Genomic DNA, 26,044 nt, shown 5'->3' with positions numbered 1-26,044 from the left:
CACACATCGGGAGGGGCAGAGATTTAGGAGGAAGGAGGAATTTGCGGGGGTCCATTCAGCAAAAGCGAAACCCGTAGGTATTTTTTCCTTCAAGAAACTTAGCCCGAGCCGAGCTTTCCGCATGGCTTGCTTGCAGCTCCATCGTCCCCAGCCCTCTGCGGGCGGCAGCAGCTCCTGGCAGCGTGGAGAGGAGCGGAGCCGCCTCCTCCCAGCCTGTCTGCTCCCTGTCCCTGGGCTCACAGGGGTTTCCTCGCTCCTCGTCAGGGCAAGGAGCCTCCTCTCGCCAGAAGAGCCCGGGAGCTGGAGGGGACGGTGGGGAGCTGGAAGAGTTGATGGCAAGTCTTGGACTTGAGGATATTGAAGGTTTTCTCCAACCTTAATGGTTCTAGAAGTCCGGGAAACGAACTAGCGGGGGAGAACTTGGGGGGAGAAGGGCTTATAACGCCGGCTGTCGGTGCTGAATGAACACGCTCTTCTCTCCCCTCCCTCGCAGAGATGCTGCGGCGTGAACCCACCGCCTAGAGAGAGAAGGGGCCGCGCCTCCTCGGCGCCGCTCGCTGAGCCAGCACCAGCCCGGCCCGGGATGCGCGGCGGGGACGCCCTGAGCGAGCCCTGCGAGCCTCGGGGGCGCGGAGCGGCGGAGCGGAGCCTCCCCCCGCGGCGGCGCTGCCCGGCGGAGGAGCGCGCAGCCCGCTGAGCTCTCGGCTGCGGGCGGCGGCCGCGCTCCGGTGCCCCATGGTGCTGCTGCGCAAGCCGCCGGGGATGCCGGGCTGGCCGGCCGCGCTGGGGCTGCGGCTGCCGCAGAAGTTCCTTTTCCTCTTGTTCCTCTCGGGCCTGCTCACGCTCTGCTTCGGCGCCCTGTTCCTCCTGCCCGATTCCTCCCGCTTCAAGCGCCTCTTCCTGCCTCGCCGCGCTGCCTCCTCCTCTTCATCCTCCTCCTCCTCCTCCGCCGCCGCCTCCGCCTCCTCCTCCTCCTCCTCCGCCCGCGGCACCGCGCTGCCCCGCAGCCCCCCGGCCCCGCGCCGCCCCCGGGACCCGCTGCGCGCCCCCCGCCCCGGGCTGGGCTCCCGGGGGCAGCGGGCGCAGCCCGGCACCCCCGCCGGCCACGGCCGAGCCCCGCGCCGCTTCGACTACGAGCGGTTCCGAAGGAGCCTCCGGCACCCGGTGCGCGGCGGGCGGCCCGGGCAGGACCCCGAGAGCCGCGCCCGCAGGGACAAGGTGAAAGAGGTGAGCAGCCCGGGCGCCGTGTGCCCTCGGACCCCCCCCACCCCCACCACCTCCCCCATTCAGCCCTGCCCCCGCCCCCCCTCGCCTCGCCCCGTTCGGTCCTGTCCACCCTCCATCCCCTCGTTCAGCCCTGTCCCCGCTCGCCTCCCCCAGTCAGCCTGGTCCTTACTTGGTCCCCCCTCGCCTTGTCCCATTCAGCCCTGTCCCCCTCATCACCTTCCCCCATTTAGACGTGGCCCCTCCGCAGTCCCCTCTCACCTCCCCCCATTCAGCTGTGTCCCCTCTCGCCTCCCCCCCATTCAGCTGTGTCCCCATTGCCTCCCCCCCATTCAGCTGTGTCCCCATCGCCTCCCCCCGTTCAGCCCTGTGTCCCCATCGCCTCCCCCCCCATTCAGCCCTGTGTCCCCTCTCGCCTCCCCCCATTCAGCCCTGTGTCCCCTCTCGCCTCCCCCCATTCAGCCCTGTGTCCCCTCTCGCCTCCCCCCATTCAGCCCTGTGTCCCCATCGCCTCCCCCCATTCAGCCCTGTCTGCCCTCGGTCCCCCAGTTCAGCCCTGTCCCCTCCCGGTCCCCCTCGCCCCACTCAGCCCTGTCCCCTCCCGGTCCCCCTCGCCCCACTCAGCCCTGTCCCCTCCCGGTCCCCCTCGCCCCACTCAGCCCTGTCCCCTCTCGGTCCCCCTCACCCCATTCAGCCCTGTCCCCTCCCGGTCCCCCTCGCCCCATTCAGCCCTGTCCCCTCTCGGTCCCCCCTTGCCTTCCCCTATTCAGCCCTATCCCCTCATCTCCTCACCCCATTTAGACATGGCCCCCACTGGTCCCCTCTTGCCTTCTTCTGTTCAGCCATGTCCCCTCTCACCTTCCCCCATTCAGCTGAGTCCCCCCTTGGACCCCTTCAACCTCCCCCCATTCAGCCATGTCCCCTCTCAGTCCCCCCTCCCCTCGCAGCCGTGACCCCCTTCAGCCGGGTCCCCTCTCAGTCACACCTCCCGTCACCTCCTGTCACAGCCATGTCCCCTCTGCCTCCCATCACGGCCACATCCCCCTTCAGCTGAGTCGCCCTCTCGGTCCCCCCTCACCTCCGGTCACCGCCATGTCCCACCTCCGTCAGCCCTCAGCTCCTCTCACAGCCATGTGCCCCTTTGCCTTCCATCATGGCCATGTCCCTGTTGAGCCATGTCCCCTCTTGGTACCCCGTCTCTTCCCATCATGACCACGTTCCCCTTTGCCTTCTCTCACGGCCAGGTCCCCATCAGTCAGCCCTCACAGCCATGTCCCCCCTCAGTCCCCCCTCAGTCAGCCCTCGCCTCCCCCCATGGCTCTGTCCCCCTTGGTCACCCCTCACGCCATGTTCCCTCTCAGTCTCCCCTCACCTCACCTTACGGCTGCGTGCCGCAGTCCCACATCTCCTCCTGTCACAACCATGTCCCCTCACAGCCGTGTCTCCCCCTTCAGCCACGTCCCCTCTCACGACCACATCCCTCTCAGCTCCCCTTCACAGCCGTGTCTCCCCCTTCAGCCATGTCCCCTCTCAGTCCCCTCATGGCTGTGTCCCCTCGCGTTGTCCCCTCTCTCCTCACCTTCCCCTCACTTCCTCAGCCCTGTTCCCATTTCCCACCCGAGCCCCTCGTGCCCCTTTCTCCCCCTTTTCCCTGGGAAGATGGCAGGGTTCGGGGGTGCCTCTTTCCGTGGAGGCATCGTGTGGAGCGTGGCCAAGGTGCACGTGGCTGTGGTGTCCGCTCACGCCTCCTCTCACCAGGGAGCCTGATAGGGTGTGAGGAGAAATTAAACAGCTGGAATTAGGCAAAGGGAAATTTCCGCTTGATTATTAGGAGGAGAAACTTGCTGGGTGGGAGGTGTCTGTGGTTGTGCAAGAGGCTCCCTCCAGGGATATCCGTGTAAACCTGGCTGCTTCACACGAGCTGGTAGATGATGAAACTTGTGCTGCTCCGTGGGGACGGGTGGACACGCGGGATGCGCTCTCGCGGAACTCGGGGAGGAGGCGTGAGCCTGGCTGTCCCTGGAAATCATTTTGTCGCTGACTCGGAGTGCAGTTGGCTTGGGACTTGTTCCCTGCCAACAGCAACCTGAACGCTACCCTCGCTTAGACCCCACCGAGTCTGGTGACCTCATCCTTGGGGTTACAGGGTGTGACGGAGCCGGCATTTTGCCTGGTGCCTCTGGTTCGTGCATAAAAGCCTGGCAGCCTCGCCAGTGTTGCGGAGCAGTCTGTGACCTAGTTATCCAAGAGCTGTAGCGTCTGTGTAGTATTCTATTGTGTTTGTCCTATCTTTTGCTGTGATGGATAAGCCGCTTGGAGTGAATTTTGGTCGAGTAAGAGGTGCCAATAAGTAAAATGCACAGATTTAATTAAGCGGAGTATAAATTTCCTGGGTTTGTTCTCTCGCAGAAGCGTAGGCATTCAGCGAAGAGGCTGCTCCAGGTTGAGCAGAGAAGTCAATGAATAACAGTGAGGGCTTTCATCTGCTGTAACCTGTGTTTTAAAAACAGTGTTTTAAAGTTCCCCTCATCTCAGTCAGCTCGTAAAACAAAGGCTGCACCGCTGGTGAAATTCCAACTTCTTTGCCAAGGCACCAGACCAAATATACCCAGGGGTGCTGCGTTTCTCAATGATCCCAGGTAGGATTGAGCCATCCTTTCCTTCTTCATCTCAGCTGCAGGATGTTCAGAATATTCCAGCATCAGGTGCTCTGATGTGCTTGGAGTTGAGGAGCGTGTGCCTGAATACTTCCAGGTATGCTGGGATAGCACAACATACCCATGAATAACCCAGCCTCCACTTTGTACAAACAAATCAAGTTGGAAATCAAATTTATGAAAGCCGGTGGAATTCAGTCCTTTATTTGTAGTTAATTATTTTTTAAATATAGGATTACTGCGAGTTGTATGGATTCAGTCCCATCTGTTTATAACAGCCATAATCAGTGCTGGGTAGCAGAGTTAGATTTTTCAAGGATGAGAATCCATAAATACTAGTTTTATGCTGACAGCTAATTACTCTTCAAACAGAGCCCTTATTCCTTAAAAGTGCCTGCACTTCTGTTTATTCAGAAAGAGAGAGGGAAGCAAATATGGAGCTGAGATACGAAGCTGAATGTGCAAAACAAGAGGTGCTGGTGCAGCTTGTGGGAGAGATAAGGAGTGTCCTTTCTTTGTGAATCAAAAAGACATGAAGAAAACAAGCCAGGAGAGGTTAGAAGACAAATGCTATATAAAAAGAAACAGATGGGTAAAAAAAATGCAAGGAAGCAATAAGTCAAGCCATGATGCAGCATTCAGGTTAGCAAATACTCTTTCCCTGGTGTGAGAGATGCCAGCAGGGCAGGTGGTGGGTGTGCTGGTCGTTTTAAAGTGGTGTGTGCAGTAGCAGCAATAGGCTTTGCTCGGCTTCTTCCAGAGCTTTAAGCCCTCTAATTTTTTAAAATGTGTCTCTAACAGTCCTGGTACTTAAAGTTTTGGGGTATTGTTCTCCCTTTAAGCCATTCTTACCAGGCAGCACCTATGTAGCAGGGAGGATGGATACGGATGGGACCTGTTGGTATTTTTTTTTCACCCGTCTGGGTTTTTTTTTCATGCATCTGTCTACCAGAGCCTAGATGAAAGCCAGAGCTAGTGTGTGATCAAAGTCAAGGTCTGATGCCCAACCTAGAGACTTATAACTCTATTTTCTCAGAGAACCCTTCAGTTTGTGGAGTCTGAGCAGTCATTTGCTTTTTCCTGCCCAGCTGGGGATGCTTCAGCCAAGGAACAGAGTGTGTCATTGGTTTCTTGGCTGTGACATGTGGAAAGTGTGGACTAATGTAGTCCTGCTAGACTTTTTCTGCTTGACAGATAGTGTTGTCGGGAGTGTGAAACCCACCACTGCGGTGTCTCCCACTCTACTGCTGTTTGGGTGAGCTCTGAGCTGCGCTGGATATGCTGGAGCTGTTTGCAGGTTACAGCGTGGCTGGGGGTAAATCCGCCTCACTCACTCGTGCGCTTTGAGTGCTGCGTTTCCTAGCAGTGCAGAAAGGAAAAGAAGTGGATTAGTGAGTCAAAGTGGCACGTAAAAGTCCGTTAAAAGAAGTAATTGCTGCAGTGAGCTGAGCTGACATGGGCACGCAGGTATGCTGCTTTGCACTGGTGGGTTACTCGGCGTAGTGGCAGTTGTCTTGGGTTTCGCTTACCTTTTAAAGACAAGTCTGGAGTCAATAAGCAGTTGTTTTCCTGAGAAGGAAAAAAGCGAGCACCTGTATCGCTCAGAGTGCTGACTGCAAAAGGTCACTGGTCACCTGGAGAATTGCCTGGGATGTACTGCTGTGTGTTGCTGTGGGCAGCAGAGTCCTGCAGGCACTCTGACCTTTTGAAGAAAACTGCAATAAAACCAAATAACAATCTCCCTGTGCTACAGGTTGGGAGATTTAGAAGGGCCTGGGATTATTCATCTCTTAAACCGACCTCTGAAAAACCTATTAGTTCTGTAATCGATCAGTCATGCGTGGCTGCAGGGAATAGCTAATTTTTCACATGTGCCAAATACTGATCACTGATGTTCAAAAAAAAAAAAAAAAACCCAGAAAAGAAGAAAAGCAGCTGTAGTCAGAAAGTGACTGCAGAAATGCCACAGTGGGATTCCATATTTATTTGCTCTCAACAATTTCCAGATCAAATTGGCTCAGTGAAAAGTCAAAATTATTTCCCCTCCAACTACTGCGACTGCAAACTCAGCCTCAGATCTGGGAAAATCAGACCGTGTGGTTTCTGCCTTTTGCATCATAGCCAGTAATAAAGATTTTGCTGTTGGAGCTGAGCTGACAGTTTTGCTGATGATAGATGAAGCAAAACAGACCGCTGCGTGCTGTACTGTTGCTGTGTTGGCTTTGTGGGTCTCACAGGTAGGGAGGCGGTGGGGAGAGAGAGCAGCATTTCTCTGAAGTGTTTTTATGCCAACCCTACTAATGCCACCTGGTGCTTGAGGACAACGCCTGGAACCAGCTAAGTAAGAAAGTGGCCATCAGTGAAATTAGACCAGCCAGCTAGCTTCCAGTCATGAGATGTGAGAAAAATGTGATCAATGAAAGAGATGTACTATTTTTTCTCTCCCTCTTTTGGTACAAAAGGCAAGTTTCTTCGCCTGGTGCGTGAGAATACCTAATGCTTCAACCAGACAGTGTCCTTTGTCCCTTTCAGATAAAGGAATATGTCAAATCCAGGTAGGCTACGAGTCCTCTGCTGGGATTCTACCCTTGGGTTTGACACACACATTCATTTCCTCTGGATTAGTAATACTGAAGACTATTTGTTTTGCAGTGCAGTTCTCTTCATCCTGGCTCTTCTTCGTGTTTCCACCTTCATTTGCCTCACCTTGCTGTCTGCCACCTCTCCTAACACAGCTCTACGGGTGTATTTGCTTTTGAAAATCAGACCCCAGGGGGATGAAGGCCACCAGAGCCCACGTACACAGTTATCCAGCATCGCTCTACAGGTTAGCAGGCACCTGTTCAGGTAGATCAGTCTTGTAAATGCAGATATCTGGACAGTTCGTCACCAAACAATAATTACCAAGAAACAGAAATGTTTTGAGGAGCTCAGCTCTTGTGAGCAGTGACTAGGTGCTGGCTGCTGAGTTCCCGTTGGGTGGTTTTGATAGTCCTGGCGGGGGATCCTCTGGGCTCTGTGTTGGAGCAGAGCTGGGGAGGTGCTGCTGTTCTTCTGAATTTGTGCCGCAGCCCTGACCCCTGGTGGGAAGAGCATCCGGACAGGCGCCTGTTCAGTCTCGTACACCTTCATGGGGACAAGCCGTGGGTATTTCTTGGGGATTTTAGTGGATATTCCCTGGGGATTTTACATGGAGAACTGGATTGTGGTCACCAGTGTTGAAAGCAGGGCTCAAACTCAGGTTCTCAGCTTCAGTTGCCTCTTGGTGCAACACTGCGAATCACATTATCAGTCGTCCCTGAGCTATTGCATTTCTGAATCCAGCAGGAAAAAGGTTTCAGACGTCTCCCTTTCCCTACACTGTGCAACTTCTATTGTTCCATTTGGAACAAATGCTTTTTCTTTCTGTAATCTGGGGATGAACAGTACTACAAGCAGATAATGTAATCCGTCAGTGGCTTCAGTACGTGAGTCGCACCACGTGCACTTCTAGATGGAAGGGCACCTCCCCATGCACATCATTCCCACTAAGACCCACAGAACACATCCAATCCTTTGTGCTGGTCTGATATAAATCCAGTGACTTCCAGACAACTTTGGACACTGGGGTTAAAAAATTTTGTAAGTAAAATACTTGTATAATGGAGTAGAACAATGATCTCAAACCGGGCAGGTATAGCGTGATTATAATTCTTTCTCTGGGGTAGAAATACCTTTGCAATGAGAGGATATTTCTGCAGTTTGAAGCACTGGCTGGCTCCAGCCTTGCTGGAATTTTCCTTTGCTCCACACTCTTTCTCATGCATTTATTTACAGAACCTGTGAAAAAGGGTACTGTACTGTAAATCCCACAAATGGTGTGTGCAGCGTGTTTTTTGCTTCACTAGCCTCCGGTGGTTTTGAGCAAACGAAATTTAGACCTAACCTGCCTCAGCCTCTTCCAGCTGTAGGGTATACAGTTAATTAACTAAAAATATATTTGTTCTGTTGGTGTAATACGTACAAATAGAGAATACGTCCCATGCTGTGATCCACGCTACAGCACTGCTGTCCTTGGAGAAGCCGGGGACACCCAAGTGTGTGCTATTACTGACATTATTTGAGCTGGGGGCATTTTGGAGTTTGGAAGCGCTGTGTAATTTGGAGACATTTGTTCCTATCTACAATCTAGCCCTGAAAGCCCTTGTTCCGTAACAACTAAATTTGGTGAAAGGCTGGTTTATGAGCAACCACTTAAAGACAATGCACTCTTTGCACAACAGGAAAATTGTTGGGGTGTGTGCCTCTCCAGCAGATTACAGATAATGACTGGATGCAAGTGCTGGACACGGTGAAATGAGTTTCCAGGACACGCACAGGCGTGTTGTGCAGAGGGAGAAGAGGAGGCTGAGGGGAGACCTCATTGCTCTCTCCAACTACCTGAAAGGAGGTTGTGGAGAGGAGGGAGCTGGGCTCTTCTCCCAAGTGACAGGGGACAGGACGAGAGGGAATGGCCTCAAGCTCCACCAGGAGAGGTTCAGGCTGGACATTAGGAAAAAATTTTTCACTGAAAGGGTCATTGGGCACTGGCAGAGGCTGCCCAGGGAGGGGGTTGAGTCGCCTTCCCTGGAGGGGTTTAAGGGACGGGTGGGCGAGGTGCTGAGGGACATGGGTTAGTGATTGATGGGAATGGTTGGACTCGATGATCCGAGGGGTCTTTTCCAGCCTGGTGATTCTATGATTCTGTGACCTGCGCTGAGTTGCTTCAGTGAATACGTGTGAGCTCAGGTCTCAAACAGCAAGAGGGAGGCTTTAGCCTGGCTGTGGCCTGTGGGTCCCATCCTGCTGTAACCACATCCATGTACCCACGGAGAGCAGGGCCAAACGTAGCCGTGGTCAAAGCGGGGCCGCAGGTCTGTGGGGCTGCGTGGGGCATGGTGCCTGGCTGTGCCGTGCTGCCTGGGACCAAGGATGGCCAAACACTAGGGACTGGGTATTTGCAGATGTGCCAGCGTTTACTGAAAAGCCACCTCCTTAAGATTCCATCTTTCCAGCCAAAATATTTATAGACTCCTGATTGACTTTTTAATCAACGGTTAAATCTGCCCCTTAATGGGAGAAAGATTTTTTGCGCACAGTGTTCTTTCCCTTTGGATCTGTATGCAAGACTTTGCCAGAGGATGTTAATCAATCCTGTTTGGTTTAGTCTACCAGTCTATTATTGTTTAGCGTGTTTATCATTTTGTTTTGATGGTTTTGAATATGTTTGTCCATATTTAAAAAAATTCAGGTTTTAGATGGGAGGCAGAGGGGACTGTGTCTTAGATCACTCTGTCATTTAGTTCTGACTGTAAAACTGCCATGAAGCTGTCAAAAGGAGAAAGCAGGAAGGAGCATTCACTTCCTTGCTTGGAAGAGGAAATCTTGTGCTTGGAGCATTTTAGTTTTTATACTTGAGGAAGGGACTAAATTTACATTCCCCTAAAAAGTACTTTTCCCTGAACGCTGCAAATGGATTTGGCATGAGGAGCGAACACGCTCCCATGATTGCTGTCTGTGCTGCTTATCCCCTCGGCGCTTGAGTCCATCATATGACACAATATTTTGGAAGTGCTCCAGCGAAGCTGTCATGGGCAGTGGTGTCAGTGATCCGTGCATAACACGAGTATATTGTGCATGATGGACCCAAAGCATTGTAGGGAAGACAGCACAGTGAGAACGCTGAAGGACTGGATGATAAACATGCTCTATTTATGGGACAGGGTTGTTATTCATTTGTAGCTTTACTAAAGGAGGCAGCGCATCTACTGTTAATTAGAACAAGATGCTTTGTCCTGTGTTCTGTTCGTGATGGCAGATTCATCGTGTCACTGTATGGATCCCGCATGCATCTCTGTACAGCAGGCACGATTTTTTATCTCTAATCCAGCAAGCTACTATGAGGCAAAACTGTTCCTTTCAGGCAGGCACTTCAGCGTTCCCTGGAAGGACACTGGAGTGTTAGCAGTGGCTGGAGGTTTGTGCCAAACTGAAGTGATGTTAGTGCTTCCCTTTCGCATCCGCTCGTCTTGACAGCGGGGATGTAGAGTCCCCTGTGTGCGAATCCGAATCCAAGGACAGACCTCAGTGGTGTCTGGAAAGGGAAGTGTGCTCTTAAGACTGGCTTCCTCCCTTAGCAGAAAGGTAAGGGCGTCTGGCTTTCTAGGGATGAGTCCCATGTGCTCAAACCTCCTAGTGCAGTTGGTGACTTTCCCCATCCTCTGCTGGCAGTTCCTTCTGTATCCCCCATCCCTGCCCAGTGGTGCCTGTTGCTCTTCCCAGTGCTCACCTTCTGCTGTGATAGCCAGTGGTAGTGATCCATCTCCAGGTGTCTGTACCTGCCTGCTGCTCTCCTGCCCCACTCTGCGGGTCCCCTCTGGTCTCCTGGCACTTTGCGCTGAACTGTAGTTTCCTTGTGCCCTTTACTCACTCTCAAACATGATCGAAGTTTTCCAGCTTAGAAGTTACAGGGAGGATGGGCCAACGACAGCTGAGCAGAAAACGGTTCTGGGGCTTGTTTGAGCTAATTGTTCTGATGGTTGTGATTGAGTGGGATCCAGGAGCTCATTAGTTCTAATCTGGCCTCCAACACTTCCATTGCATGGCCATAGAGCTGCTGTTGTACTTCTCTCTCCCTTCATTTATTAGTGGGTGGAATGATATCCTGAGAGTAAGGCTGTGAAGAATAATAAATGCAAGAGATTTAGAAATTCTGCAGCATCTCATCATGCCAGCAGCACTTGCACAGGATGATGATATAGAGTGGAGCTGTATGTTCAGTGCATCCTAGGGAATGTCTCTTCTCTAGGAGACAGTGCTTGCTTCAGAGGAAGCCAGTGACATAACTCCCACTGATTTATGGAGCCTGTTGGCTCTGTCAGTACTGAGAATTGGAACCATGTTAGTAACGTCCGAGCAAACTGTGTTTAAAACAGGGTTCTTGCTCTAATTGTGTTAACATGATTTCCCTGGGCAGTCAAGAAAGTGCATAACCATGTACTTTGCAAATAACAAAGATAATTATAATGTAATCACATTCCATCCATCCTGAAACCCTCCTGCTGCCTGGGTTAGCTGGCCCTGCTCACAAGTGAAATAATTCCAGTGGAAATGGGGACGTTTCTGCCTCTTCTTCCATCTGAGCATCCGTTTTCCTCAGGAGTTCTTGAAGAAGGACACATATTCATGTTGGTAGCTCAGCATTGTGCTGGATGAGCCCAAACAAGCCCTTGGCTGATTTCTGGTGCTGTTTTGACTTTCACGAAGACCTTCCTTTCATACTGGTACCATGTTAGGATTTGTCAGTCCTGAAACACAGTTGTATTTGATTGTCTTATCCATCAGACGTGTTGGTGAGCCCCCCAACAACCAGAATGTTGTCACTGCTGGATGGGGATCTGCCCCCTCTCACCAGTGGCCATGCAGTAGAATAATGCAAAAAGTTGATTTTTGAAAGGCAGCTCCTTAGCTGGAGTGGCGTAAAGCAGAGGTCAGCTGTCTTCTGGTGCTTTTATTTCTTAATTTCAAAGACCTAGCAAAATAAAGTGTTGAGTTCAATATTAGGGTGAAATTTGGGAAGTGGGACAGAGTAGGAGATGGCTGCTTAGGGCTTGGAAGGAAGCACGGTTGGAGCAGTGCCTTCCATGGCACTTCTATACAGGCAGGGATGTGGAGTCAGTGATCTAGGAGGTGCCTTCTGTCTCTGATTCTGGTGAATCTTCGTGGCTCTTTTCTTCACTTTATTACCCAGATCTCTGAACTTTCCAATTTTTGCTTTATTCTTCCGACAGTTCATTAATCACTGTGTGTGATGACTGTCTAGTGCAGCGCTGGAGTGATGCCAGGGCTGAGCCCCGGTCTCTCTTGTGATGGGAGGTCAGGCTACATGAACACGAGTCCCCTTCATCCTGCCAGCTGAATTCTAACATTGTTCTAACAGCCACTCCACCGACTTCATTTTTGTTAAAGATCCAGCATTTGCAACCTGATTTGTATGATTTATTGTTTACTGAGGGATTCTGAAGAGTTTTTTCAGCCTCTGGCTAATAAATTTGCTACTGTGGTCCAAGAATTTCTTATAACACTTTGGTAAGGTGACAACTGCGAGGCTCTAGGAATGCTGTGAGCGACTTTCTTGTGTCTGTTATTAGCTATTACCTTTGATAAATCATTGGGCTAATCTCTGCTGACTACTTAATGCTTGAGAATCACTCTGTTCCTCTCTTCAAATCACAAGTAACTCTTGAAAGGGGAGAGGACAGCAATGCTCCAATCTGTCCCTCCGAGCTAGGGCTACAAAGACAGATGGGCAGCAGGTGAAGCAGCAAGAAATCATTAAACTAAACTCATCCTCCCAGATCTCTCCTGTTAAGCCATCCAAGTGTGAGATAAAGCACGAGGTGTGCTGGCAGTCCTCAACTTCCCTCTTTTCTCCTGTTTCCAGCATTTAGACTGAGACAAAGGCCGTTTCTAACCAGATGTTTCTCCTGCCCCCGAAGTCCATTCTCACGGTCTGAAGCAGGAGCGGTGCAGGGTGACTCTTGGCCTGTATTTCCTTTTTAATTTCCTTTCTTCCCTTCAGTTATCCCATCTGCTTATGACTGCTTTTGGGGCCCTTGAGCCATCCATGTGTCAAAAGCAATTCACGCTTTGCCGCTGCTGGGAGGAAGGAGGCAGATCAGATGCATGGTCCTGAGATGGAAAGAGTGAGACGTGTGTATCGAACCACTGAGTGAACCTGTGACCGTGTGAAGTTTTCCTTCCAAGGCGAAAGGACTCGTTTCGTATCTTACAGTCTGGGTCCCGTTCAAAGCTGTGATTCCCAGTTCCAGAGTTACGGGCCTGGCAGAGGCCTGTTCAATCTGTTTAGGTTGACGTTAGCCAAGGTTGTACCTCGAGCTGTGGTGTGAAGTGGTTCAGTTTATCCACCTGGCTCCCTACACTGGTTTAGCAGCCCCGAGTCACTTATGTTCCACAGCATCTTGCTGCATCCCAGGCTGAGAAATCTCTTCTTTCCAGAAGAGGAGGAGGCTGACGGTGAGGGTGGTCCTCGCTTTTTATGTCTGAAAGCACTTTGGACACGTTTCGATGGCTGAACCGAGCTGCCCAGCTTGGGCTGCTGGCACAGAACCTGGCCTCCTGGTGCACCCTGATTTCCATAGCAGTGCCCCATGCTGACTGTCAGGATATTTCTGATAATTTTCAGGCTTTATTTACTGGCTCTGTGGCACATCTGTGCACGGAGACACTGGCCCTTGTTTAATCTTTCACTTCCATACCCACAGAGCATTCCTGCCGCGGTCCCACATCCAAGACTTGGGAGTACAAAGCCTCCCATCGTCTCTGTTTTGTTTCTTATCATGATTGATGTGTTTAACATCTGTCCCACAGGCTGTCAAACAGGTAGGCCTATAGGTTCTGGAGACTTTTTTCCTTTCCTTTTTATTATTTTTTCTTGGAAAAGAAAAGAAAAATATCCCCCCGCTTTTGTTTTTCACTTGCTGCCTGCCCAGTTTGGGTTAGTTATTGCTACAGCTGCTTTTAGAGCATCCCTGTGGGCTCTGTCTCTCCAAAAATGAGAATCCTGTGCAGATGGTATCTTCAGGGAGAGAGAAGATGACTTACCTTGTCATAATGCAGCTCTGGAAAAACTGTCTCACATGGTGTTTGTGTTTCCATTCGCCATCGCTTTAACATGGGGTTATCATGAGGAGCTGATGGGTTCTGGCCCGCGTGTTTGTACATCATTTGCCCCCCATGTCGGTTGCTCGTAAGGAGAATTTGTAGTCTGCGTGTGCGGTTAGGGATTTGGGAAGACTGTGTGTTGTATGTGCTTGAAGGGACGTAGCTGAAATCCTAAGTGCCCTCCAGGCAGCTTGTAGGTATGTCACAGTGCCCAAAATCTCAGGAGTTAGGCAATTTCCTGCATGATTTGTGCTGCAGGCACAGAACTCGGGAGGAGGGCTCGGAGGCGACATTTGACGAAGCACAATTACTAGGTAAGTCATTTTTTTCCACTCGCTTTCCTTTAGTAGCAGTCACTAAGAGAAGAGCAGGACTGTCCAGCGTGGAGTTAAAAGGACTTGAAAAATCCAAATAGCAGCATCACACAAAGCGCATTGTTCCTTCCTGGTCCTTCCTGCACGCAGCCCCTGCAGTGGCCGTAGGAAACGTCGCTGTGTGTTTGACAGACATCTCTAATACACAACTTTATTAGCAGAAGTAATCTTGTGAAGTGAACCATTGCATCAGGATGTAAAGGCAATGATTTGTGACATCGCAGCAGTGTTGGGAAAAATATTTGCTTGATAGGCCTCTTTGGGCATAAAAGCCTGTGTGGATACATGGAACCTTGTCACTTGTGAAGTGCAGCGCACACAGTAATTTCTGAAGCTGCAGTAGCATCGTGGTGAAGTATAGCCCAGTCTGATGTAGTTCATAGGTACGTTTAATACTTCGAATATCTAATATTCCAATATTAGAAATTATCTCGTATCCCAATATTTTACAAAAAGAGATTGATTTCCTGTCTTCGCTGATATCTTCCACCTTTGAAAGCGCTTCTTAGAGTTACAGATACATACTCACAATTTAAATTTTCAGTTAAGAAATCTGTGTTGGGTGGGAAAACGGAATCTGTGGGAAATCTGAATGCATGGAAGCAGTAAAGCAGAGCTAAGTTCAGATTCTGCGCAGTACCCTCCTCCTCCCAATGTTTTATAATAACCTTGCATTTCTTTTTTCATTGCCTCATACTTACGGATGTTGCTCAAAAAGCTACTTCTGCCTTCATTCTGTGGTAATAACAAGGGAGATAGTAATTATTCCTGCGGTTTTAAGGTCATCTTTCTTGAAGTGTCCTCTCTCCGATGTTTAATCTTTCCTGTATCTCACTGTTTACTTTCTATGCATTTGCTGGCACAACATCTTCACTTTGATTTGCCTCACACGAGCTATATAGTTAGGTTTGCTCTTCAACTCTATTTTTTGTGCAGGGTGCCAGGTTACCTGTTGAGTATCCATCTGTGGGAGAGATCGTTTTATCAATGATAATGATTTAAATCAATAAATCAGATTTAACAGGGTTGGATCCTCTGGCTAGGACTGCTGGCTGCAAAATGGACATCACGGACTGTGAGAGTTCTCTAAACCTAGTGGCAGCAAGTGCTTGCGTAGCAGTTAGAGGGAACCAGAACAATTTTTATCGGCTTTATAGCTGGCCTTGTGCAGCATCAGCTTCAGCCGTGCTCAGGAATATCATATGGTTGATAGAGGCTGGGAGGAAATACGGACCTAACAGCATTAAGGTGGCCGAGAACACAAATACCTTTTCTTTCTATTAGCATTTTCCACAAGCTTTGATTCTGGGAAGCAGAGGAGATGAGACTACAGCTTTTCTCGTCTCTCTACTAAATCACCCTGTGCTTTGGTCTAGACTTGCAAATTTGTTCTCAGAGCCACTGTCGTCCCCTCACAGTCTAGCATCTCATTAAGGAGCTAACTGCAACATCAACAGCTCTTGCTGACATGCTTTCTGATTTAGATGCAGCTGGATCTTAATGCCCGAGATAGTCCTGTTGAAGGGGCTTTTTTTCCCCTCCTCTTGACATGGTTAAATCTACTTCTATTAGGAATTTAATTAGGAGTTAGTTTAATTGTGTTTTGAGCTCTTCTTTCTCCCATTCAGCTTTCCTAGCAGGGGCTGTGAGTCAGGAAGAGAAGATCTTGAGTTCTATTTCTGTCCTTGTCACTAACACTAACGACCTTGGATTGCTCCAGGCTGGGTTTTTTTTCCTCTTCCCCTGGTGCAAATCAGACTTCTGGTCCTCTTTTCCCCTGATCACGGTGGAGAGAGAGTGCTTACCTCTGCAGATCTGAGCAGAGTAGCTCCCCTTCACTCAGCTGGCCCGTCTGTCTGGGAACAGCGAGCAGGAGTTGAAACTTTTTATTTTTTACTGCAACTTGTGGCTGTGTGATAGAAGGAGATTTCTTCTAGATTCATAATGAATTCTTCCATTGCTTCCACTGGTGGCGATGAGTTTTCAGAGCAATGACCTGCTGTGTCCTAGGCTGTTGTGCAAGAGAGGGTGTGCTGTGATGGTAACTAATTCCATAAAAACACCCATGTAAGTTTGAAAACAAACTGCCAAGACTGCCAGAAAAATCCAAAGCAAAGCCCCACTCACCTACTGCTTGAATTATCCGGTTGGATTAACCTCCAGATAAAGCGACCTGTGCAAGCAATTCATGCTCTCTATCTACCATCTAACACTGAGCAATCAGCTGATGGATTTACATACCGTAGGCTGACAAGGTTTGAAATTTTGGTTTAGAATCTGTTATGAAGAACTGGAGCGCATGGGAGGGGTTGAGTACCTGAGCTGGTGCTTTGGGTATAGAAACATCTTGTGTTTGAAGATAAATCGAGTAGCACAGTGGCAAAAGTGGCTGTCAAGAGCTGAGGCTTTTCCTCAGCTTTGACCATGATTCCCAAGGGTGTATTTGCAGAAATTCGCTTCTGGGGAAGTGGGTTTGCAACAGGATTCAGTTTGTTGTTAGCTGGGAGGCTGATCCACCTCCTGCCCCGTGATGATGTGCGTATAATCCCAGCGCTCGCTCCCACAGATCTCCTTGGCGAAGAGGTGCGGTGCTGGGCTGGTGCAGCTGCAGCAGAGTGATTCATGCCCTCCTGAGGCATGGACCTTGCCCGGTTACGCACGCTTCTCGCTGCCAAATGAAGTCATCACTGACGCCGGGTGCCTGTAGAGAGTTGGTGAGGTTTGACCCTGAGTCTGCCACTGCCATCTCGTGCAAAATCATTCTGGCTCTGCAGGGTCATCGGGCAAAAGGATATTGAGCATGAATTCCCCGAGTGAACTCACCCCACACTGTCAGATACACTTGGGTTATTTCCCTGCGCAGTGCTCTCAGGAGAAGAGGCTGCGCTGTAGGTGGAGAAACTGAGGACACAGAAGTGGAGGTTTCCCGATGGGTGTGTGAGAAGGGTCAGGAATGAAAGCAGAGCAGAATCATAGAATCACCAGGTTGGAAGAGACCCACTGGATCATCGAGTCCAACCGTTCCCATCAATCATGAAACCATGTCCCTTAGCACCTCATCCACCCGTCCCTTAAACCCCTCCAGGGAAGGTGACTCAACCCCCTCTCTGGGCAGCCCCTGCCAGTGCCCAGTGACCCTTTCCATGAAAATTTTTTTCCTAATGTTCAGAAACCCCTGTCCTTTTGGAATGAAGGGGTTGTTCACTTGTTTTTGCCAGGGCCTTCATTGGGTGGCAACATACTCCGGTTTTACGTGCAGTCAGCCCCGTGTGTCAGTTAAAAGAAGGATACTTGAAATCAAGTTAGAGAAATGAGGTAGTGTTAGATGAACACCAAGGTGAGGCTGTAATGGTTATCAGGTTTGAAGGCCTGAGGAATGAAACTCTGCAGCTCAATTAATGTTTTATTCAGAGGTGGAAGCGAACTCCGGTGCTATAAACAGGCAGGTTAGCTGGTGCGTCTCTAAATTGCTGAAGTTCCTGTTGGGATCTATTGGATTTACTGTGATCTTTAATTATAAAATGTAATTACTTTAGAATGGATTATCAATGTTGGTGTCCGTTGCTGTGGGTTGCTTGGAAACGTCTTTCTTGTGCAGAAGCACTGTCTGTTCTGCACGTTACAGGCTTTTAAAGCCATGAAGTAAAAGCCCATGGATATTAGCGTCTGCCTAAATGGAACCTTTCAATCAACGGGAGTTAACAGGCAGCTTTTCTGTTATTATTTTACTGTTACGTAAAACCATTTCTAAAGGCCATGTCCCAGAGAAGTGCTCTAGGAAGTTGCTCAGCTTTTTCTTAAAGATTTTCAAAGAAATTCTAGCCTTTTTAGAACATTCTGCTAGGGTGTTTGCATGGATATTTATATCCCCATGTGATAATATTTAAAACAGCAATATATAACAAACACAGTACTGCTTCATTACCTTTCCCGCAGTCAATCTTGAATTATACACGTGTATGCAAGTCTGATCAGGTAAAAATGCCATCCATTATCCCAAGCATAAGTGGCTTATCCAGGAAAGACATGGATCTGTTGGAGCTAGTCCAGAGGAGAGCACGAAGATGATCCGAGGGCTGGAGCACCTCCCGTACAAGGACAGGCTGAGAGAGTTGGGGTTGATCAGCCTGGAGAAGAGAAGGCTCTGAGGAGACCTTAGAGCAGCTTCCAGGTCTGCAAGGGGCTCCAGGAAAGCTGGGGAGGGGCTCGTGATCCGGGAGTGCAGAGATAGGATGAGGGGGAACAGTTTTCAGCTGAAAGAGGGGAGATTGAGATGAGATCTGAGGAAGAAATGTTTTGCTGTGAGGATGAGGACGCCCTGGCCCAGGTTGCCCGGAGAAGCGGTGGCTGCCCCATCCCTCGTCTGGTAACCAGTCTTCCCCCAACTGCAGAGAAAGGAAGAGAAACCTGTCTGGTAATTCAAGCTGTGAAAAACCCAGTAGATAATACAATAGGGAAAGGAATACTTCACATTACACCTCTCTTGGTTTTGCTGGGTTGGGGTTTATTTTTGAAAACCTAAACTGGGAATTTCTTTGATAGCTTAATAGTTAAATGTTTGAAGGGGGGTTGAAGAAGGGAGGCTAAAGAGCCACAAAAGTGGTTATCGTGTGAGGATAATGGCTTTGTGTAATGTTCCTTGGAAGTTCTTGAAAGGGGCTGATTGGTTGGTATATTTAGATTTCATCTTTTAAGCATTTACTAATTATCCCAGCTTGGATGGATAAAGCTAATCAAATAGCTGTTTGGGAATGCTCAGCAGTTTGAAGCCTTCCCTGGTAACAAAAGGAGGGCAAAGGATAGCAAGAGGAGCTGGGGCTTTTTTCCCTCTCTCTGCTTTTTGCAAGAGTGTAAGAACCTGGGGATTTTCAGTGTTTTAGCTGTTACGAACATTAAAGAACATTTGGATTTGCCCATCTCTTCAGAGTGAAAACTCTTCCTAGGTTAAGTTGTAATCCTGAGCCCTGTTTCTTCATTATCTGGAACTCGCTAAGTGCCTTGTTGTTCTGAATTCTTCCCAACTGCCTTTCCAGTGAAGTCTGATTTTCCATAACCTCCAGTTCCCTGAAAACCAGTGAAGCTGTGGCACTCTGAAAACCGTGACTGCGGGACATGTGAGCAGGAATTGTGATTCTCAGCCGTTCAGTGTGTCCCGTATTACAGCCTGTGTGGCACTGCCAGAGCGTGGGGAGCTGTGCCCTCCCGTAGCGTGCGTGGAGAGGGAGCGTTAGCGGCTTTGTCGGTGCTTTTATTGACTGGCTCAGGAGTGGTGAGTTTTATTGTGTTATTTGGCATAAAATGTACAAATTCTTGCAAAGTTAAGACATGTTAAGAGCAAGCAGAAATGAGAGAACGGGCAAAGCTGTGGTAGCAGTGCAGGTGCTGTTGGGGTGAGCTTGTTGGGCTTTGCAGGTGGAGAACTTTGGGATCAGTGGAAGCATTAAATGCAGGTATGATTTCCTGCTGCAGTATTTGAAGGGACACAAGCACTTAGTGCTTGTATATTAAAGAAGAGTAGTAATAAAGCTGACTTATAAATAAAAACATTTTCATACAGTAAGTAAAATAAAAAAAAAACAACCTGAGAGCAGCTTTAACTCAGCTGTGTTCTACACTGGGGTTGTGCAGTGTGGATGCTGCAGTGTTGTGAACCTGCAAAGATGCAGCTGGAGACCCTGACCCAGCACAGAGCTCGGTGTAGGATATTGCACTCCATGCCTGGCCCCGCATGAAACACGGGGGTGGAGAGCAAGAGCTGGTTTGGGTCTACATGGAGCAGAGCACAGGAAGAGTTAACAGGCTGGATGATGAAAGCAGCAATGCAGGTTTTCAGCATTCGGTTCAGTTATTTGTAGGTGATTTGAATATCTGATCACTTGGCTGGATGTCTTGAAAGTAAGAAGTGCCCTACAGATGAGAGAAAAGGAAGAGCAGCCTGACAAACTCCATTATAAATCTGGAAGTCTCTGCTATAAATCAGCTGAAAGCCAGGGTGATTAGAATTTCAGGGCCAAAGAGATAATTGTCTATTAGATGGCAGATGGCAAGCTGGTAAGAACAGAATCTAAAATTATGGATCTATTTCCATCATTTTTGTGGTTCTGTGCCATTTCTCAAATCTAAAATGTTCTAGTATTAATGCTGGTGTCTTGTGATCTGTCATGACTAGAACGGCACAAACCATTCACTTCTGACCTCAGCATCTTGTCAAAAAGCAGCATTAAACACCTCTCTGTGCAGATTCCCGTTTTGCACCTCTCTGCTCCATGCCCTTCTGTTTCAGCCACGCATCAGCACCTCTGTCAGAGAAAGATTCTGGAAGCTCCAGCTCAGTCCTCTGTACTTTCTATAAATGTGGAGTCCCTGCTTTTAGAAACTCAATGAATCTCTTCAGTGGTTTGGAAGTAGCTCTGCTAAATTTGGGTTGGAAAGGCAGCTGCAGGAAGCCAAGAATGGGCAGAATGGCACAGATGCTTTTGGCTTTAAAACTTTTCCAGTTGCTGCTTTTGGACTCATCTTTAGAGACTGAGGAAAGCTTGATCTTGGAAAATGAAGGGGTACCACATTGTGCATCCTGCCTCCTAAATATACAGGGTTTAAAAGCAGGGAGCAAAATCCTCTAGTGGGAGGTGTCCCTGCCCATGGCAGGAGGTTGGAACTGGATGGGCTTTAAGGTCCCTTCCAACCCAAAGTATTCTAAGATTTTGTTCACGTAAAAGAAAGCTAACAGCCTTTGGTTTGACGAAGCAGCAAATCCAATCTCCTCCGTCCTCAGTCTGCCTGATTGTCGGCTCAGGACAGAACAGAGAGGGAGAGTTTTAAGACACTGCAGGCAGCAGCCCAGGAAATCATTTTGTAGTGAAACTTTTTGCAACACCGTGACAAATGCAGCTTAAATGGTTGAATAGGCAAATGAAGAATAAATGTATTTATTCAAATAGCACTTGGGAGGCCTGTGTGCAGTCGCTCTTGGGTTGTTAGCAGGCCTCGTGCAGCCCCTCCTTTTGTGAGAAGGCAGAAGGACGGAAGATGCCCCTTGTAGGATAAGGAAACCTGAGCTAGTTTTCTTGTCAGTGATGGAAGCGTTGTCGTACTCTGGATCCCAGTGAGCCGTTTGCCCCAGTGTGGCAGAGATGTTTGGTTTTCTCACATGGTTTGAGGAAGGAACTTCTCATGTTCTGGGGTGGAGGGGTTAAAAAAGCTGAGGGGAGGAAATGACTTTAAATTTCATACTCAGCTTAAAATGAGGCTGATTCAGAATTACAACGTTAGGAGTTTTATGCAACAAAACAGAGTCATTTCCACATCCTCTCCAGGTCCAGGCACATCATGTGCCAGAAGGGTGGGTCCTCTTCCTCAGCTCTGATTTGGAGTAGGAATGAACTAAATAGATGGCCTGGCTGTTTCCTTTCCAGTGGCCAAGCCCTGTCCCTCACTGTGGAAAAGCTGTTTTTATGGAAACCCTGTCTTTCCTGCAGTAAACTTTAGGATCAGGCACTGAGACAGAAAAGCTTTTGCTTGGTACTGTCACAGAGTTCCTCAAAGATTGACCCTGTTGTCATAGAATCATGGAATGGTTTGGGTTGGAAGGGACCTCAAAGCCCATCCAGTTCCAACCCCCTTAACCATGGGCAGGGGCACCTCCCACGGGATCAGGGGCTCCAAGCCCCATCCAGCCTGGCCTTGAACCCCTCCAGGGCTGGGGCAGCCGCCCCTGCTCTGGGCAACCTGTTCCAGAGCCTCCCCACCCTCACTGAACTTCCCACTGAGAGTAATGCTGCCACTGAAAAACCCTGAGATCAATCAAAACTGAACTGAACACCCCAAATCATTTGGCTGAGGCACATCTGAGTGCATTTTGTGGAAGGCTTCTATTCTTTTCCCTTGGTCACTATTTAGTTACCTCCTAGCTGTGCTCTCCGGTGACTAATTCATCCCACGCTGAGTTTTTAAACCCAAATTGACTTTTATTTGTTTGTCCAACATTCCTTCTCCTGGTGGTGTTGGAGCCCGAGTGTTGTCAATCAGTTCAGCAAATGTTTATCCTCAGCCGTGTGACCAGTGCTGGGAAACTTTACTTTGGAAGCTGAATGTTTCAAAAGCAGGGGTGGAAATGTGGTGCTGTGGCTTTTTGTGTGCGTGCGCTGATTCAGGAGGGTTGCAGCGCTGGGTTTGTGAAACACGCAGCTGGAGGGAAGGACAAAAGAAAGAGCTGAAATGACAACAGGAATTTCAGACCAAAGTAACCTGCATCGTCTGAGCCTGAAACGGAGCAGTAAATGATGTTGCAGGCACTAGACAGGGGCAGGAGTGATTTGTTTTAAAACTGTCATTTTCTCTCAAATGTCTTCATTGAGTGAAGCGTTTTAGAAGGCTCTTATCTTTGCTGAGCGGTGGTGGAGAACATTGTCGATTCTCTGAAGCCACCTTCTTCCTTTGTTATCTGACTTTTTTTCCCAGGGATTGAATCAAAGAATGTACAGGTCACAGCGACGCTGGGGCTGAAACTGCTCCGAGCTCGGCTGTGGGGATATAAAAGGGAGCTTTATTCCAAGCGCTCCTTAGAAGCTGACAAGTCGTGGTCTGTCCAAGCTGAAGAGTTGTAGGTTTAGTTTTTCCTTCCAGCTGGAGCCAAAGAGGCAGGAGGACAGGAAAAGTTGTGCTGATGTGTGTGTGTGTGTTGGAACTCGCACAAACCCACTGCCTCGCAGTCCTCACGGAAAGGTTCAAGTGCTGAGTCCAGGCAGGACAGGTCAAATGTCCCAAGAGGAATTGTTTGAGTTGGAAGGGGTTTCTCAGCCATCACCCAGCCCAACACCAGGACTCTCCTAAGAAAGCACTTTGGGTTTTCAGGAAGATAACAAAATGTCATGGATCTTCCTCTTTTATGAGGGCGTTCTGGTAATAAATAGAAACTTCTGTGCAATCTTTAAACAAAGACCAATTTCTTTCTTTGCTCACTGCAACATCACACGTGTTGTGTCCCTCAGTGGAGCTGCTGTGCTGAAACTGTGTGTGCAACTGCTGTGAGGGGGGGCAGTCTGCAGGGCTTCAGCAATTTGGTCAAGTTCCATTGTTGCTGTCGTAAAGAAACGCAAAAACTTAGAAGGTAACATCCCTGACCTTATGGGTATGTCATTGTTTGCCTTATGTATTTAGCTCATTTCAATTAACTCCTCCAAAAAGGTGAGGAATTCAGAGATGGAGGCGTCTTTCTAAAGTTCCCACTTGGTTTGCACAGCCCTGGGGAGCAGTGGACTCTCAGTGTGTTGGGATAGTAGAATCAAGGAATGATTTGCAAGGGACCTCAAAGCCCATCCAGTTCCACCCCCTGCCATGGGCAGGGACACCTCCCACTGGATCAGGGGCTCCAAGCCCCATCCAACCTGGCCTTGAACCCCTCCAGGGCTGGGGCAGCCACCAGTTCTCTGGGCAACCTGGGCCAGGGCCTCCCCACCCTCACAGCAAAACATTTCTTCCTGAGATCTCATCTCAATCTCCCTTCTTTCCACTGAAAACCATTCCCCCTTGTCCTCTCCCTGCCCTCCCTGATCAAGAGCTCCTCCCCAGCTTTCCTGGAGCTCCTTTTTAGTACTGGAAGCTGCTCTAAGATCTCCCCGCAGCCTTTTCTTCTCCAGGCTGACCAACTCCAGCTCTCAGCCTGTCCTCCAGCCCTCGGATCATCTCTGTGGCCTCCTCTAGACCTGTCCCAACAGTTCCATATCTTTCTTATGTTGGGGACTCCAGAACTGGACACAGGATTCCAGGTGGGGTCTCACAAGAGCGGAGCAGAGGGGGAGAATCCCCTCCCTTGCCCTGCTGACCATGTTCTTTTGATGCAGCCCAGGACACAGTTGGCTTTCTGGGCTGTGAGTGCACCTTGCCGGCTCCTGTCAAGCTTATAATCAACCAACACCCCCAAGTCCTTCTTCGTTGGGTTGCTCTCACTGTCATCATCCCCCGGCCTGCACTGGGATTGGTGAGGCTGAGCTTTTAGCAAAGCACTGAATGCTGCCCCATTCATCAGTGTTCAGTGCAAATTAAGATTTTATAATTAATGGGCCTTTGGTTGCTGGGTTTTGCAGGGCCTGGGAAACTCCCATTCCTTCCCAGAGCTGAAGTTCAAAACCCCCTCAGTTCTGTTCAGTGCTTTCATTCCATTTTTCTTTCTACAGATGATGAAATTTGCTTGGGATAACTACAAACAATATGCACTTGGAAAAAATGAACTGCGCCCGCTGACAAAGAACGGCCACATCGGTAACATGTTTGGTGAGTTCTGAACCAATTTTAGTGCAATTTTGTTAAATTTTTTAAAGGTCACATGTCCGTGTCAGTTCCTTTCTCTGCAGTGCAGTGAGGTATCGGTAACAGCTTTGATCTCTTTTCTCTCTCCATTTTTATGAAGTGAGACTTTCAGCGCAGCTCCAGGGGGTTTCCTCCCTTTATGCCATTGCTGGGAATCTCATTCCTGCAGGCATCGCTCGGTGCCCAACCTATATCACCTCTGTGTTCACATTTAGCACCAAACCTGTCTGAGAACAGTGCTGAACCAACCAGTGTCTTTATTAAAACATGAAGCCAGCCCAGGCCTGACAATGCCGCTATTTGTCTAAGCTTGTAGACATCAGGACCTGACCAAACTGAGCATTTTCTCTCTCGTTTCTCCACTCTTGAGCAAGATGTGAATTCCATGAAATATTGAGTGAGTGAATCAATATTAAAGGCTGTTTATACTATGTGCTTCCTGGCTTGTATAATTTTACTCTTTAGCAGATTACATTTTTTGATGTGAGCCACTTACATCATTTCAGTGCTATTCCCCTGCCTGCTCTGGTGCAATATTCGTTGACTTTTTAGGATGTGAATTGTCTTTTCCCACATTTGCAGTCAAAGTATTTCCCTGCTCTGCTCTAGCACGTCCTTGCACAGGTTGTGCTGTGGTGAGAGGGCACAGAAGGTGAACAAAGGCTGGCAGAATCTGCTTTAGCAGCTGTTTCCCACCACTCCTTGGGGAAGACTCATTGTCCAGAGGAGATTATCTGGAGAGTCCAGAGTTCCTCTTCCAGGTTAGAGTGGAGTAGAGTTCTTTAGTGGGCAAGTTATCAGTGAGATTTATCTCCTCAGGGCAAAGGGGTTGGACTCGTACAGTATGGAGAAACGCTCCCATTCCTGATTTTGCACTCTCTAGGTGTCTCAGCCCTTCTCTCCATCAGGGACATGAGCTGGGTGTGATCTTTCAGACAGTAGACATAAAGATATACTGCTTTGTGTGGAGACTGAGTACTGCCTCATCTAGACGCCTCATGTGAGATATGCATGGAAGTGAAGGTTTGAAGGTGGAAATAACATCACACGTCTTCTCAGACGGCCAAAACCTTGCAAAGCAGCAGCCTGGTTTGGCCTCTGAACTGATGGAGGTGGCAGAGGAAGGGCTGGCATTTAGTTCAGCCACAGCATGGGGAGAAACCTTGGTGATCCGTGGTGGTGCTACCATCGAGTCCTTTCATTGCCCCAGCTGAGACACTCATCTCTCCGGTTCCTGTGGAAGTGCCCGCAGAGTTAACTCGCAGCTGGTTGTGCAATACTGCGAGCTGCATGGAAGCTGCGTTTAGCGATCGCTGAGGGAGCTGGAGGAATCTGTTCTGGCAGCATGCCTTGTGCTGGCACAGACTGTGGATGAGCAGCCGCTGCTCTTGCCCAGGCTCACCTTGTCAGGAGCAGCGATTTGGGATTGTTCATCCTTTGCCTTCCTCTTGCAACACCCCAAGAACACACAGATTTCTTACTTGGGAGTCTGCATTAACTTCAACACTAAGCTAAGCATTTAGCAACATTTCCATTCTGGCAAGCTTGTCAAAATTCCTCAAGGAGCGTGCCTGTAAACAGACAAAAATACTGAAAGCTTTTTAAATGCATTTATCGTGCTAAAACAATTGGCAGCGCTTACACTTGTTTGCAGCGTGCCTGTGAGCACTCTCAAGGAGGATGCTTTGGAGCACAAGGATTTGCAGGCAATTGTAGATGAGAAGCTATATGGAACATTTCAGCCTCTTCATGGACTTTTCCTCCTTTTAGCTGTGGCTG

General features: G+C 49.1%; 1 protein-coding gene across 1 annotated transcript in view; it reads left to right on the top strand.

Annotated features, from left to right (window-relative positions):
* Window positions 1-716: 716 nt before the first annotated feature.
* Window positions 717-26,044, top strand: part of MAN1C1 (mannosidase alpha class 1C member 1) — a 72,575-nt gene continuing 47,247 nt past the window's right edge. Inside the window, exons 1-2 of the mRNA XM_069875252.1 lie at window positions 717-1,227; window positions 24,133-24,229. Of these exons, the coding sequence (XP_069731353.1) occupies window positions 736-1,227; window positions 24,133-24,229 (589 nt within the window). The 5' untranslated portion in view covers window positions 717-735. The remainder of the gene's footprint in view (window positions 1,228-24,132; window positions 24,230-26,044) is intronic.

The sequence above is a fragment of the Phaenicophaeus curvirostris genome, chromosome 23 (genome assembly GCF_032191515.1).
Source record: "Phaenicophaeus curvirostris isolate KB17595 chromosome 23, BPBGC_Pcur_1.0, whole genome shotgun sequence".
Taxonomy (NCBI): domain Eukaryota; kingdom Metazoa; phylum Chordata; class Aves; order Cuculiformes; family Cuculidae; genus Phaenicophaeus; species Phaenicophaeus curvirostris.
This window is presented reverse-complemented; position numbering and strand designations above follow the sequence as displayed.